The sequence below is a fragment of the Ranitomeya imitator genome, chromosome 3, assembly GCF_032444005.1.
Source record: "Ranitomeya imitator isolate aRanImi1 chromosome 3, aRanImi1.pri, whole genome shotgun sequence".
Taxonomy (NCBI): domain Eukaryota; kingdom Metazoa; phylum Chordata; class Amphibia; order Anura; family Dendrobatidae; genus Ranitomeya; species Ranitomeya imitator.
Window position 1 is genome coordinate 397,460,309 of NC_091284.1, and position 15,650 is coordinate 397,475,958.

General features: G+C 40.4%; 1 protein-coding gene across 5 annotated transcripts in view; it reads left to right on the forward strand.

The window, feature by feature from the left end:
- Positions 1-15,650, forward strand: part of LCK (LCK proto-oncogene, Src family tyrosine kinase) — a 178,563-nt gene that overhangs the window by 140,916 nt on the left and 21,997 nt on the right. For all 5 annotated transcript variants that reach the window (XM_069757039.1, XM_069757037.1, XM_069757035.1 and 2 more), the window contains 5 exons: positions 223-372; positions 1,303-1,455; positions 4,505-4,684; positions 6,062-6,138; positions 6,693-6,846. In XM_069757039.1, the coding sequence (XP_069613140.1) occupies positions 223-372; positions 1,303-1,455; positions 4,505-4,684; positions 6,062-6,138; positions 6,693-6,846 (714 nt within the window). The remainder of the gene's footprint in view (positions 1-222; positions 373-1,302; positions 1,456-4,504; positions 4,685-6,061; positions 6,139-6,692; positions 6,847-15,650) is intronic.

Sequence of the window (15,650 nt, forward strand, 5' to 3'; positions counted from 1 at the left end):
TTATTCTCCAAATTAATTTTTATGTTTGTATTTATTGTATTAATTTAGAAAAAAAATGAGAGTCCTTAATAGCTGAGAAAATTTTATCAAACCACTGAGCACTATCATTTTCTTTCTATCTATTGGCTGAACAGTATGAAGGTATCTTTACTGTATCACTTTTTCCATTGAAAAGCTTCATCCTTTCCAGCTATGAATGAATCTCACCTATTGTTTTTCCAGGCTCATACTCTTTATCTGTGCGTGATCTGGATCAGAATCAAGGGGAAGTGGTGAAACATTACAAAATCCGCAACATGGATAATGGAGGATTCTATATATCTCCTCGAATAACTTTTAAAACACTTCAAGAACTTGTGCAACATTATTCTGGTAAAAAAAAATGTTACCAATTTGTTCATATAAATATTCTGTAAATATTGTGGTAGATAGGCTCACTTGGCTGCACATAGAGGTAGACACAAGAACTCTGTCTCTTTATAACTTTTACTGGTTTATTAAAGGTACCGCATAAACCAGTATAACGTTAGCAAAAACAAACACGGCCTTTCTGGCCTAACAGGAAAACAAAAACTTAATGTAAGTAGGCATAGTTGCTGTGGGGGTCTTCCTCTCAGAAAAGAACAACAAAGTTCAGCTTTCCGTATCATGAAAACACAGCTTTGGAGTTTGCACCTCAAGACACACCCAACACTGAATGATCCAGAAGGCTGTGTATTTATCCTCTGGACTCCCATCACTCTACAGCTGTTCACTCAACCTAGCCCTAAACATGGCAGATTAACACTTTTTAACACTTAGTGTGCTGGAGCCTTTTTCTAGATTCATGTTACTGGCGCTAACAACCACAGTGATGCATATCTCCACTCCAGTACTTTGCCAGTGACTTTGTCATAATATACATATTACTTATGATTATTAATGATGTATTATGGTTTTCCAATATGCCTTCAAAAAATGTTTGCTGTCCAGTAAAAATAAAAAATCAAGTTGGCAACTCTGATACACCTGACTAGCTCAGAAAACCCAAAACAACTCTTTCATCATGCCAAAAAGAACAAACAAATAGTCAAGATGTTCATTTACAAAGCCCGGCAGAGGGAATGCAAGTTGAAACAAACACATTTACAAGCTATACTATATCTATTATGTGATTCTTACTTTTGTTGTAACAATAGGAATTCAATAGATTGAAATATCTTTCGTAATGTACAAAGTAGTGGTTAACAGCTGCCAAAGAATTCACAGATCATTCCATACATATATTGGTGTATAGAGTAATTTTATAAGTATTTAATTTAGGTACTTTGGATGGATTGTGCACATTACTGAAGGCACCATGTCAAACTCAGCGGCCACAAAAGCCCTGGTGGGGCGATGAATGGGAAATTTCACGCAGTTCACTACAACTGGTGAAAAAACTAGGCGCCGGGCAGTTTGGGGAGGTATGGATGGGTAAGTTAACTCATTTATATATTTAAAAGGATAACAGGATTAGTGTTAGTTTTGATTTGTTATAAAATAGCTTTAGGTAAAATGTATTATTAACCAGTTCAAGACCAGAACATTTTCCCCCCATTTCTGGCCAGGCACATTTTCATTTTTTCCCACTATACATGTGGTTTAAAGAACCTTAAAACATATTCTCATTCAGATATTAAATATATTTTTGTGTTTTCTTTTGTGACACATGGAGCTCCATTTTTATGTCAGTGTGATATTCTCTTTTTTTGGCTGATATTTGGCAATATAGATGGAAAAATAAGGGAAATGAGTGTCTGTTTTTCCCTTTTTTAATATTATTTTTTATGTCCACTCAGGACCACTAAAATATATTTATAAAGTTGTTCACCAAGATGCAAGAATTAATTTTTTTTGTTGGACACTTTTTTTTACGGGGCAGGGGCTAGTAAGAGCAGTTTCGATTATTTTTTACCTGTTATTTTTTATGTATTTATTTTTAATTTCTTTTACACATTGTGCCCCCATAAGGTCATGATATTTCCCTTGTAACTTGATTCATAATATCAGCTCCAGTTACAAAGGAAATGCAGCCACACTGTTTCTCCCTATACACAGCAATCATGTTTTATAACATCACTGCAGAGTAAGAACGGGACCACCAGACGTTTAGAGACTACAGGCAGTGCGGAAGCAATTAATAATAGTAACAATAACAATCGACTAACTTTTATTATTTAGAGAAGAGCTAAATGTGGAAAGAAAGGTTACATATTATATACGTACCAGGACATATTGCTGACAGTCAGGCTTTAGTTAAAAGAATATAATTGCTGTATACTCTCTCGTTATTTTCTGAAGTCAGAGTCATGTTTATTACTATGTAAGGAATGAGAATCCCAGAGCAAAATATTCTCAAATGTTATATCTGTCTTACAACAAATGTAGCTGATAAGATTAAAGTCAGTAAATGTTGTGTAGCTTTCATTTTGTATATTGAATCTTATATGGTGCTGCCATCATGTGGTTACAGATCAGTTGATCTATTTCTTAAAATTTTAATTTACCACTAAACAGAACAGATTTGACCTAGCATTGTAGATTACCATTATATTGTATTGCCATTAGAGACTAAAGAATTGTTCTCAGTAATTAATGGCAAAAAAGGGCATTATTGCAATTGAAACAGAGTGAGCAGAGCTATAGCTAAAGATATGGTAAGTTTAAAGGGCTTTCAAGCAAATAGCAAATTATGGCTAGTTAGTTTTTCAGAAGAATAAAGAATGCCATGAGCATTTACAAATGACTTGCCGTTCAAACTATGCCAACCCATTTTTGAGCTGAACAGTGGGAATTCTGCCAACAATATGGCTGCTACAATGCTAGGTGCTAATCCTATTTCCTCAGTGGAATTATCAGGCAGCGCATCAGTCTTAAACAATCAGGGTACATAAAGCTTTAGTCACACTAAACGACTTACCAATGATCACGACCAGCGGTACGACCTGGCCGTGATCGTTGGTAAGTCGTTGTGTGGTCGCTGGGGAGCTGTCACACAGACAGCTCTCTCCAGCGACCAACGATCGGGGGAACGACTTCGGCATCGTTGAAACTGTCTTCAACTATGCCGAAGTCCCCGGGTAACCAGGGTAAACATCGGGTTACTAAGTGCAGGGCCGCACTTAGTAACCCGATATTTACCCTGGTTACCATTGTAAAAGTTAAAAAAAAAAAAACACTACATACTCACATTCTGATGTCTGTCACGTCCCCCGCCAGCGTCCACAGGGTTAAAACTGCTTTCGGCAAGAGCGCTGCTAATGCACGCGCTGCTGCCGAGAGCTTCCCTGTACTGACTGTGTCAGCGCCGGCAGTAACAGCGGTGATGTCACCGCTGTGCTCTGCTTTACGGCCGGCGCTGACACATTAGCAGCGCTCCTGCCGAAAGCAGTAGTAACCCTGTGGACGCCGGGGGACGTGACAGACATCAGAATGTGAGTATATACTGTTTTTTTTTTTTTAACTTTTACAATGGTAACCAGGTTAAATATCGGGTTATTAAGCGCGGCCCTGCGCTTAGTAACCCGATATTTACCCTGGTTACAAGTGAACACATCGCTGGATCGGCGTCACACACGCCGATCCAGCGATGACAGCCGGTGATCAGCGACCAAAAAATGGTCCTGATCATTCCCCAACGACCAACGATCTCCCAGCAGGGGCCTGATCGTTGGTCGCTGTCACACATAGCGAGATCGTTAGCGGGATCGTTGCTAAGTCACCAAAAGCGTGACGTTGCAACGATATCGTTAACGATATCGTTATGTGTGACTCCCCCTTAAGGCCTTTATGATTGACAGTACTAAATGAAGGGTGAAGAACATCTTTTTAAGGCCGGGGTCACACTTACGAGTGCAATGCGAGAAACTCACACAGAATACATGCAGCTGCACGCTCCGGTCCCGAGTGTCAGCGGCAGTGCCAGGTATTGATGCAGGAAGCATATTCAAAGTGCATTTGAAGTGGATTTTAGAGCGGATCCACTTCAAACTCCACGTAAAAAAAATGATGTGTGAACATACCCTAATGGTATATGCATATGGGAAAATAATTAATTAGCTCATTTTCTATCCATATTTTCAAACCACAAAATCCACTGCATATTACAATACCAGCAGGAGGAGGTTTTTTTCCCAACATTTTATTCACAATCAGCATAAGGAAATCCACAGCAAAAAATCAAAATCTGAGCAGGAATGTGGTATCGAAATGCCATGCAAACAATGAAATCTGTGGCAATATTTCCATAACAAAACCCACAATATGGTGCAAATGTTGCTGCTACAAATTTCCCTGACAAATTTCACTGTGGAAATTTGGCTTGTAAAATCCACCTTGGATCAGTGGGCATAACGGTGACTGTGAATGAGACATTGATGTGAAATGTCTTTTGCATATGCCAAACATGCCTTTTTTATTGGCATTGTTTCCACTTACATATTACTAAGGTTTTTTTTGTATTACACTTTGTCTTTTTGGTCAGGATACTACAATAAGCACACCAAAGTTGCAATAAAAAACCTTAAACAGGGCACCATGCCACCAACAGCTTTCCTGGCAGAGGCCAACCTAATGAAGCAGCTGCAGCATCCACGACTGGTCCGCTTACATGCTGTGGTAACTGAAGAGCCTATATTTATTGTGACAGAATTCATGGAAAATGGTAAGACTTTTCTATTAAATATCTTATTATTGTGAAATATAAGGTAGCAAACATACAATAATGTGATTTCGAGTAAAAGAGTAAACAGTCTGCACTTTGTCGAGTACTCTTTACAAAAGATAATATAATATACAGTATGTATATACAATAGTTATGTAAAGCCTGCCATACACATTGCTTCACCGATCGTTCGGTCAACCGCCATCTCAGCTGGCTTTCCCATACTCCCAAACACAGAAGCGATCGCTCAGCTAAGCTCTCGTGTTCCCCAGGAGTCAATGTGATCGGCAATCCAAAATCGGAAATTCCTGATCGAAATATTTTTAAAGACGATCAGGAGGCCAATTTTCTCTTACATATTAGACCATCAGGTGAACCAGCCAGCATTAATCTAATGTACAGGGTGGGCCATTTATATGGATACACCTAAATAAAATGGGAATGGTTGGTGATATCAACTTCCTGTTTGTGGCACATTAGTATATGGGAGGGGGAAACTTTTCAAGATGGGTGGTGACCATGGCGGCCATTTTGAAGTTGGCCATTTTGGATCCAACTTTATTTTTTCCAATGGGAAGAGGGTCATGTGACACATCAAACTTATTGAGAATTTCACAAGAAAAACAACGGTGTTCTTGGTTTTAACGTAACTTTATTCTTTCATGAGTTATTTACAAGTTTATGACCACTTATAAAATGTATTCAAAGTGCTGCCGATTTTGTTGGATTGTCAATGCAACCCTCTTCTCCCACTCTTGACACCCTGATTTCCATACCGCAGAAGAAATGCTGGCACAGGCTTCCAGGATCCGTTGTTTCAGATGCTGCACATCTCATATCTTCACAGCATAGACTATTGCCTTCAGATGACCTCAAAGATAAAAGTCTAAGGGGGTCAGATCGGAGACCTTGGTGGCCATTCAACTGGCCTACGGTGTGCACCACCACATTATGGGTGTCAGGTCCGAGCATTCCTACATGAACAGTTTCCTTAAAAGTGGATTGGTCATCGTGGGCCAGTCTGACACTCTGGCAATAGGTTGTTATTCTTTTTCTGCCAATTGGAATATTCCATACAAGGTATTCCTTTATTTTTTTTACATGGAAGCCTTTGGGCAACGGATGGCTCTGCATGTTTATATTGTGGCATCCGACAGAGGTAAACGTTGGGAAATCCTACCGATACAGATCTTTAGCAGACATTGCAATGTGAAAGCAGCCAAATAGATGAGGGACCTAACTATGAATTCCTGAATAGGAGATTGGAAAATCTGTAACTAAACCAGATAACCCTTTATTGGTCATGATTAAATACTTAATATTACGGTAATAATCTTGGAGTATTATCAATCTATTGCCTCTTTCGTCATACTACAGGGAGCCTGGTGGATTATTTGAAGACACCAGAAGGCCTCAGACTAAATGTCTATAAGCTTATAGACATGTCAGCTCAGGTAAGAATTCATATAACAGAATATTGAAGCTGGCAGAGAACCCAGAAATGGCAACTCCTAGAATAAGAATTATAAAGAAATGTCTGGTGAACCACAGAAGGATTTGAGGAACACAGTTTGAAACTGAGTATACTTCTAAGTCTAAGGAGCATAAAACCATAAATGATGTGGTGCCACCACCATACAACAGACATGAGTGGAAAAACAGTCTAAATTGACAATATTGGGGTTTGTTAAGTTTTGTTGTGGTGTCCAGTATTTTAACAAAAAGAATATTGCTGCATGCTGCGCTATTTTTCCTATTTAAATATGACCGAATGATAATCTATGAAGGAGGCTCCTAGTGTGGCCTCCAATGCAGATATATACTCAGACTGATAGTGTGGGAGATCCGGCACGCAGCCTTTTTTGTTTTATTCTCCTATGAAGGAACAGTAAACTGAATAATATCGCAGATGTGAACTAAATCTTATTGTAAATGCGCTAAAAAGTATATATGCACTTTTTATAATTAATCAGTCCTCCTCACTGTAATATACTTTCCTGATTACTAGGTGGCAGAAGGAATGGCTTTCCTGGAGCGTAAAAATTATATCCATCGTGACCTGCGAGCTGCCAACATCTTGGTTTCAGAAAGAGTGATATGTAAAATTGCAGACTTTGGTCTGGCTCGTATGATCGAGGACAATGAGTACACAGCACGAGAAGGTACCTAGCTATACAAATCCTGTCTAGTATTTTTTTTTTTTTTCAAATAATTAATCTCCTAAACCTTTTTTCATAATATGTTACTGTTGGGTGAAAAGTATTTTAGAATATATTATTTTAAAGGTATTCTAAACCTTTGAACTTTCTATTCAGCATTTGCACCTCTTGGTTGACTTTACACCATTACTTTGAACGAAAATAATGTTGCATGCAGTTAAAGGGGTTGTCCACTACTAGGACAGTCGCTTTTCAATCTGAATGTTTGCCTCTGTTAAAATAAAGGCACTTACACCCACCTCCCATAGCGTCCCAGGGGGCCGGCTCTCGCGGTCCTAGGGCTCTTGTGAGGTTGTTATGTCACTAAAGCCCTGCGACCAATCAGCGCCGGCTTTACTGTCTCCGCCTTCGGATGTTTGGTACATCAACAAGGACTGCAACTGCTTCTCGGATTCCTCTTGATCTTTGATAACGACCACATGTGAGCCCTGGGAATGCGAGTGTCAGCACCACTGGAATGGCAACGGCCCAGGAGCTGGGTATAAGTGTTTTTATTTTAACCGGAGCAAACATTTAGATTGAGAAGGGAATATCCTAGTAGTGAACAACCCCTTCAGTATGTAATTTTTAAAACTCCTGTTAGCTACATTCTCTCTTTCAAAACTGTATAGCAAGGCACCATGGCACTGATTCATCAGGACCAACAGTCTTGCTCAGGGAGCATATTGAAGTCAGTGGCGCTTGATTCATTAAGAATTGCATGTGTCTTAATGAATTAGTTGCAGATGAAAAAAAGGAGTCAGCGCCTCCATACACCTCGCTACAAATCTTACTCTAGTCATAGACTGCAGTAAGATGTTTGGCGTGAGATGTGCCACAGTTTCATATTAGTTAGACAAGCAGTAGTGTCACACCACCGTTCTGTTCCAGTTCCACACATTTTGGTGAAGCTGGGAGAATTTTGTGTGAAAACCTGAAAAGTCGTGACATTTTGGCACAATCTCAAGTTACACAAAGATTTTCAACTTATTAAACTATTTTACTCCAGATTTCTGGCAATGATGCTTTGATGAATTAGGGGCAAAATGCCATAATAGATGTAGCACAAAACGTGTATACTATTTTTTTTATCACATTTTGAGACAGAATCCAGTTGCATTTTGCTTTTTTGCAATATGTAATATGGTTAACTTATTTGAGAACATTCCATTAAAACAATAATTTAGACATCTAAAATGAAGTAATTATTTACAACCAAAGTCAGACAATCATCCCAATTGGCTATAGTGATTTTCATTTTCTGTCGATGATGTTGTATGCACACAATGGATGTTTGCATGGTGATAATTAGAAGATATTTAATAGTGCACATTGCTGGCAATTCTTAGAGCATTAGTGTAAGATAACTAAAAATTTCATGACATTCCAAAATGGTATGTCCCTCCACTACAGCCAACTATACATAGGAGACAGCTGGCAGCTATTTTACCTAACTACACCATGAACATTATGCATATTTATTTAAATGGGGGAGATAGTTGAGTTGAGAAGCAGCGGTACAGTTAGCGCTGTTCTCCGATGCTGGGTGCTGAAGACCACTTGCACCATTCTCCCCTGCTCATGTTGCAATCAACGCTAGCAGGGGAGAATGCTGGATGGAACAACTATGTGTTTTTGGTTCTATAATTGTTCTCTTGTTTCTACAAGACTGGGGAGTCCACCACTCCTTATGGGTCATTTGTATCAAAGCTGTTCCATCCAGCATGTCCACATGGATATTCCTTCTCTGAACCCTGCTTATACAGGTACTATACAGATGATCAGGTTTTTAAATATATCAGATAGGGATTATATACATTAGTTAGGACTGCTCTATATGGGTATACCTTGACGATTGGTGGAGCAGCTTAGTATACATTTTTTTGCAAAAAAAAGTATCAACTAAATACCCTGTTTTTTTCCATCTTTTGACTAGCACTTGCTTATTATTGTGATTTTTTTTACAACAGAGTATTTTTGACCTCACTGTGCTCTTTTGTGTCTTCAAGTATCTAATGTATGTAAGATGTGACAACGCTCCACCCACTTCTATGGGAGCAGTGATGTAATGTGTGATGTCGCTCCGTCCACTTCTATGAGAGCAGTGGTGTAATGTGGGACCTCGCTCTGTCCACTTCTCTGGGCGCATTAGTGTAATGTGTGACTTTTGCTCTGTTTACTTCTATGGGAGCAGCAGTAAAATGTGTGACTTTGCTTTGTCTACTTCTATGGGAGCAGTAGTTTTATGAATGACTGGTGTAATGTGTGACCCTGCTCTGTCTATTCTATGGGAGCAATAGTGTAATGTGTGACTCCACTGTCTACTTCTATGGGAGCAGTGTGGTAATGTGTGACCCCGTTCCGTCCACTTTTACGGGATCAGTAGTGTAATGTGTGACCCCGCTCTGTACATTATATTACTACACCTATAAAAGTGGACAGAGCGGAGTCACACAATACACCACTGCTCCCATGGAAGTGAACGGAGTGGGGTCCCACATTACACCACTACTCCCATAGAAGTGGATGGAGCAGGGTCATGCTATGTGCCACAGGACTGGCGCATAGCAATTGTGGTACCAATATTCAAAAAGGTCTCTAAAAGTGAACCTGGAAACTATAGGCCAGTAAGTCTAACCTCCATTGTTGGTAAAATATTTGAAGGGTTTCTGGGGGATGTTATTTTGTATTATCTCAATGAAAATAACTGTTTAACTCCATATCAGCATGGGTTTATGAGGACTCGCTCCTGTCAAACCAATCTAATCAGTTTTTATGAAGAGGTAAGGTATAGTCTTGACCAAGGTGAGTCATTGGACGTGGTATATCTTGATTTTTCCAAAGCGCTTGATACCGTGCCACACAAGAGGTTGTTACACAAAATGAGAATGCTTGGTCTGGGGGAAAATGTGTGTAAATGGGTAAGCAATTGGCTTAGTGATAGAGAATATACAATTTATAACCACCCACGGCTATTTTTAGTGTGTGTGATAGGATTAGGGCTTGCGGTCAGCAGAGCTCCCACATCCCAGAGCTCGTCCTGTATGAGTTTAACTATCAGGTCGGGTGCTCCTAACCACCAGGTCATAACAGGCATCTTCCTGCTCTCTGTGCTGCGACTGCTCAGGCAGAGGGTGCACACTGGTGACGTCATCGCGCCCTCTGACCTGAACGTCACAGTCAGAGGATGGAAGACGCTGCAGTGCTGGAACCGGGAGAGGTAAGTGTCGCAAGTGTCGGAGCCCGAAGCAGGCGGGGGGTCCACTCGCAGGGGCCGGCACTATAGCGCGCCAGTGTCCCCGACGGTGAGTGGGCCCCCTGCCTGCTCAGGGCCCCGGCACTTGCCCGGGTGCGCCGGGTGCTGACGCCGGCCCTGGTCGCTGTGACCAGTGGGGTACCGCAGGGGTCAGTGTTGGGACTTATTCTCTTCAACATATTATTAACGATCTGGTAGAAGGTTTACACAGTAAAATATCGATATTTGCAGATGATATAAAACTATGTAAAGCAGTCAATACAAGAGAAGATAGTGATGGTCACAAGGTGGCATTCTCTGCGACTGGAGGAGAGAAGGTTTTTCCACCAATATAGAAGAGGATTCTTTACTGTTAGGGCAGTGAAAATCTGGAATTCCTTGCCTGAGGAGGTGGTGATGGCGAACTCAGTCGAGGGGTTCAAGAGAGGCCTGGATGTCTTCCTGGAGCATAACAATATTGTATCTTACAGTTATTAGGTTCTTTGGAAGGACGTAGATCTGGGGATTTATTCTGACGAAATATAGGCTGAGCAGGATGGACAAATGTCTTTTTTCGGCCTTGCTAACTATGTTACTATTACATAACTGCACCTATAGAAGTGGACGGAGCAGGGTCACACATTACATCACAGCTCCCATAGAAGTGTACAGAGCGATATGCCACATTACACCACTGCTCCTTTAAAATGTGTAACTCTGCTCTATCCACTTCTGTGGGAGCAGTGGTGTAATAGAAAAGATAAATAGAATAGATAAACATCCTGTAGCTATATAATCTCACAAACCCTGTGCAAATAATAAACTTTACCCAAATAAGTAAATGAAAAACATGATGTAGGGTCTCTCCTATTTTTGGTAACTAGCCAAGGTAAAGCAGACAGCTGTGGGCTTATATTACCAGGCTGGGAAGGTCCCTGGTTATTGGGCCTTTCCCAGTCTAAAAATACCAGCTCACAGTCGCCCCAGAATTGGGCAATCACATTAGATGCGCCAATTCTGGGGCTTTGCCTGACTCTTCTCGATTGTCCTGGTTTAGTGGCAATCAGGGTAATGGTAGTTGGGGTTGATGACAGCTGTGAATTATCAAAAATCACATCTGGCATCAAGCCCTGGTGTTAGTAATGGAGAGTTGTCTTTCAGACGCCCCCATTACTAACACACTAATGAAAAAAACAAAGCAGACAGAAAAATACATTTTATTTGAAAAAAAACTCTCCAACATTTTACCTGATTCACCAATTTATTTTTGAAAATAACAAATTGAAACCTAAGAAATAAAAAGAGACAAATAAAGACAAGACACTGTCCCAGTGCATTCTGGGATAAGTGAAGAGTCTCCGTGAGCTCAAAAAACACTGGAATTTGGCCGTTACAGCTGAAAGGAGGACATTGGTAAAATGTGCGCCTGCTGGCGAGTGAATTTTGCCACGTTTTTCACCGCTTTGATATCTCCTTAACAGTAGGAACAAAACTAAAATGTTTCTATACAAATGCTCAAAGCATGGGCAATAAACAAGGAGAATTGGAACTACTAACACAGGAGAAATATGATGTCATTGGAGTCACTGAAACTTGGTGGGAGGATACACATGATTGGAATACAAGGCTAGAAGGATACAACTTATTTGCAAGAAACAAACTTGATAAAGGAGGAGGTGTCGCATTGTATGTTAGAAAAGCGTATATCTGCACACAGATTGAAGCTTCAGACTCTGGGAGTTCTGTGGAAACTGTTTGGGTAAGAATGCAAGGAGAGAACAACGGAAAGGACACCATTGTAGGCATTTTCTACAGGCCGCCTGTGGAAGCTGAAGATATGGATGAACTCTTTTGCATCAAATGGCCAAGTTCTCCAAAAAATATGACATTGTGGTTATGGGATATTTCAACAATCCAGAGAATCTGTTGGGAATCTCTCTCAGGGAAACCTAACAGGTCAAGCAAATTCTTATCCTCTCTTGCTGACAACTTTATCTTCCAAAGGGTAGGGGAGAAAACAAGGGAATCTGCTACCTTGGATCTAATCTTTATAAACAGGGAGGAAATGGTTGAGAATGTAGGAGTGGCTGGGACCCTAGGAGGTAGTGACCATGCTATTTTAGAATTTTGGATAACTAGAGGAGGAAGACCTGTGAAGACTCAGACTTCAAGGTTAGATTTCAGAAAGGCAGATTTTAAGGGACTCAGAAAGAGAATCGTAGGTATCCAATGGCTGGATATCCTTAAGGACAAAAATGTCCAGGAAGGATGAGAAATCTTGAAAAATGAGATTCTCAAAGCACAATCTTTAACAATTCCAAAATGAGGGAATAATATAAAGCATTTAAGGAAACCAGGATGGATGAATATAGAACTTAAACACATGCTAAAAGGGAAGAAGGAAATGTTTATCAAATGGAAAGAGGGAGGCATATCTAAAGAATATAATGCTGTCTGCAGAACCTGCAGGGAATGAATCAGATTATCTAAAGCTGACAATGAATTAGGGCTTGCAAGAGACGTCAAAAGCAATAAAAAAGTATTTTGTGGATATGTCAAAAGTAAAAGAAAAGTCAAAGATGCTATAGGATTTTTACAGGATGAAAACAATGAAATGGTAAGAAAGGATGTTGAGAAGGCCAAACTTTTAAATTCCTATTTTGCATCGGTTTTCCCTCAGAAAGTAAATGTAACATAAACTGATCTTCACTGTCTAATTAAAGGAATAGAAGAATCCAGGATATCTATAAACATAAATATAGTGAGGAAACACTTAGCCAACATAAATGAATTCAAGTCTCCAGGTCCAGATGAATTGCACCCCAGAGTACTGAAAGAGATAGCAGAAGAAATTTTTGAACCACTGTCCATAATCTTTGAAAATTCTTGGAGAACAGAAGAAGTCCCAGAAGACTGGAGAAGAGCAAATGTTGTTCCTATCTTCAAAAAGGGGAAGAAGGTGGACTCAGGGAACTATAGGCCGGTGAGTCTGACTTCTATACCAGGAGAGATCTTTGAACAAATTATTAAACAACATGTATGTAAGAACCTGGATAAGAATGATTAACCAGAGTCAGCATTGGTTTGTAACTAATAAGTCATGTCAGACTAACTTCATTTCCATCTATGACAGAATCACTGACTGGGTGGATCAGGGAAATACTGTAGATATAGTATATTTTGACTTCAGCAAAGCATTTGACAAAGTATCTCACAGCATTCTTATTGAAAAAATGACTAAGTATGGAATGGACAACTGAAAAAGACTTGGGTATACTAATAGATCGTACGCTGATGAGTCAACAGTGTGATGCAGTAGCTAAAAAGGCAAATGCAATTCTGGGATGTATTAACAGAAGCATACAGTCTAAATCACACAAAGTCATTACTATTAATAATCATCTTTGGTCAAACCTCATTTGGAATAATGTGTCCAGTTTTGGGCACCACATTTTAAAAAAGGCATCAACCAACTGGAGCAAGTTCAGAGAAGAGCCACCAGAATGGCGACCGGTCTGCAAACCATGTCCTCTGAGTAACGGTTACAGGATTTGGGATTGTTTAGCTTGCAAAAAAGAAGTCGGAGAGGAGACTTAATAGCTGTCCACAAATATCTCAGTGGCTGTCACATTGTAGAAGGATCATCTTTATTCTCATTTGCACAATGAAAGACTAGAAGCAATGGGATGAAACTGAATGGGAGGAGACAGATTAGATATTAGAAAAAACATTTTGACAGTTAGGGTGATCAATGAGTGGAACAGGCTATCACGAGAGGTGGTGCGTTCTTCCATGGAAGTCTTCAAACAGAGGATGGACAGATATCTGACTGGGATGATTTAGTGAATCCTGCTTTGAGCAGGCGGTTGGACCAGATGAGCCAGGAGGTCCCTTCCAACTCTAGCATTCAATGATTCTATGATTCGATTAGACTCTTGCCAACCTTGGAAACTTTCAAAACGAACCTGAAGACCTACCTCTTCCGATAAATGTGCAACCTGCAGTAACCCTCGTTCCACCAAACTGCTGCATGATCACCTCTGGCCTTACCTACTGTATCCACACCCATGCCTTGTAGAATGTGAACCCTTGCAGGCAGGGTCCCCTCTACTTTTGTACCAGTTGGTGAATAATTTTGTTCAAAATTATTGTGCGTGTTTTTTGCTATGTACACCCCTTTTCACATGTAAAGCGCCAAGTAATAAATGGCGCTATAATAATAATAAAAATATGGTACCCCACAGTATAATGGCCCCACAAGAGTGACCCACAGTGCAATGTGCTCCATGGTATAATGGTCCCATGTAGTGCATCCTGATGCATCCTGGCATCTGTTCCCCCATCCTGGCTTATATTTCCTTATATTTATAATATATTATATTTTACTGGTATATGGCTTCTATCCTGGTATATGGCCCCTCCATTCTGGAATATGGCCCCTCCATCCTGGTATATGGCCCCTCCATCCTGATATACAGTGGGTATGGAAAGTATTCAGACCCCTTTCAATTTTTCACTCTTTGTTTCATTGCAGCCATTTGGTAAATTCAAAAACGTTTATTTTTTTTGTCATTAATGTTCACGCTCCAACCCATCTAGATTGAAAAAAACAGAAACGTAGAAATTTTTGCATATTTATTTAAAAAAAAAATTGAAATATCACGTGGTCATAAGTATTCAGACCCTTTGCTCAGTATTGAGTAGAAGCACCCTTTTGAGCTAGTACAGCCATGAGTCTTCTTGGGAATGATGCAACAAGTTTTTCACACCTGGAATTGGGGATCCTCTACCATCCTTCATTGCAGATCTTCTCCAGTTCCGTCAGGTTGGATGGTAAACATTGGTGGACAGCCATTTTCAGGTCTCTCCCGAGATGCTCAGTTGGTTAAGGGCAGGGCTCTGGATTGGCCAGTCAAGAATGGTCACAGAGTTTTTCTGAAGCCATTCCTTTGTTATTTTACCTGTGTGCTTAGGGTCATTGAGGTCCAGAGCACTCTGGAAGAGGTTTGTACCCAGGATCTCTGTACATGGCTGCATTAATGTTTCCTTCAATGTCAACCAGTCGTCCTGTCCCTGCAGCTGAAAAATACCCCCATAGCATGATGCTGCCACCACCATGTTTCACTGTTGGGATTGTATTGGGCAGGTGATGTGCAGTGCTTGGATTTCTCCACACATACTGCTTAGAATTATCACCAAAAAGGTCTATCTTCGCCTCATCAGACCAGAGAATCTTATTTCTCTTAGTCTGGGAGTCCTTCATGTGTTTTTTAGCAAACTCTATGCAGGCTTTCATATGTCTTGCACTGAAGAGAGGTTTCTTTTGGGCTACTTTGCCTTAAAGGCCCGACTGGTGGAGGGCTGCAGTGATAGTTGACTTTGTGGAACTTTCTCCCATCTCCCTACTGTATCTCTGGAGCTCAGCCACAGTGATCTTGGGGTTGTTCTTTACCTCTTTCACTAAGGCTCTTCTCCCACGGTTTCTCAGTTTGGCTGGACGGCCAGGTCTAGGAAGACTTCTGGTGGTCCCAAG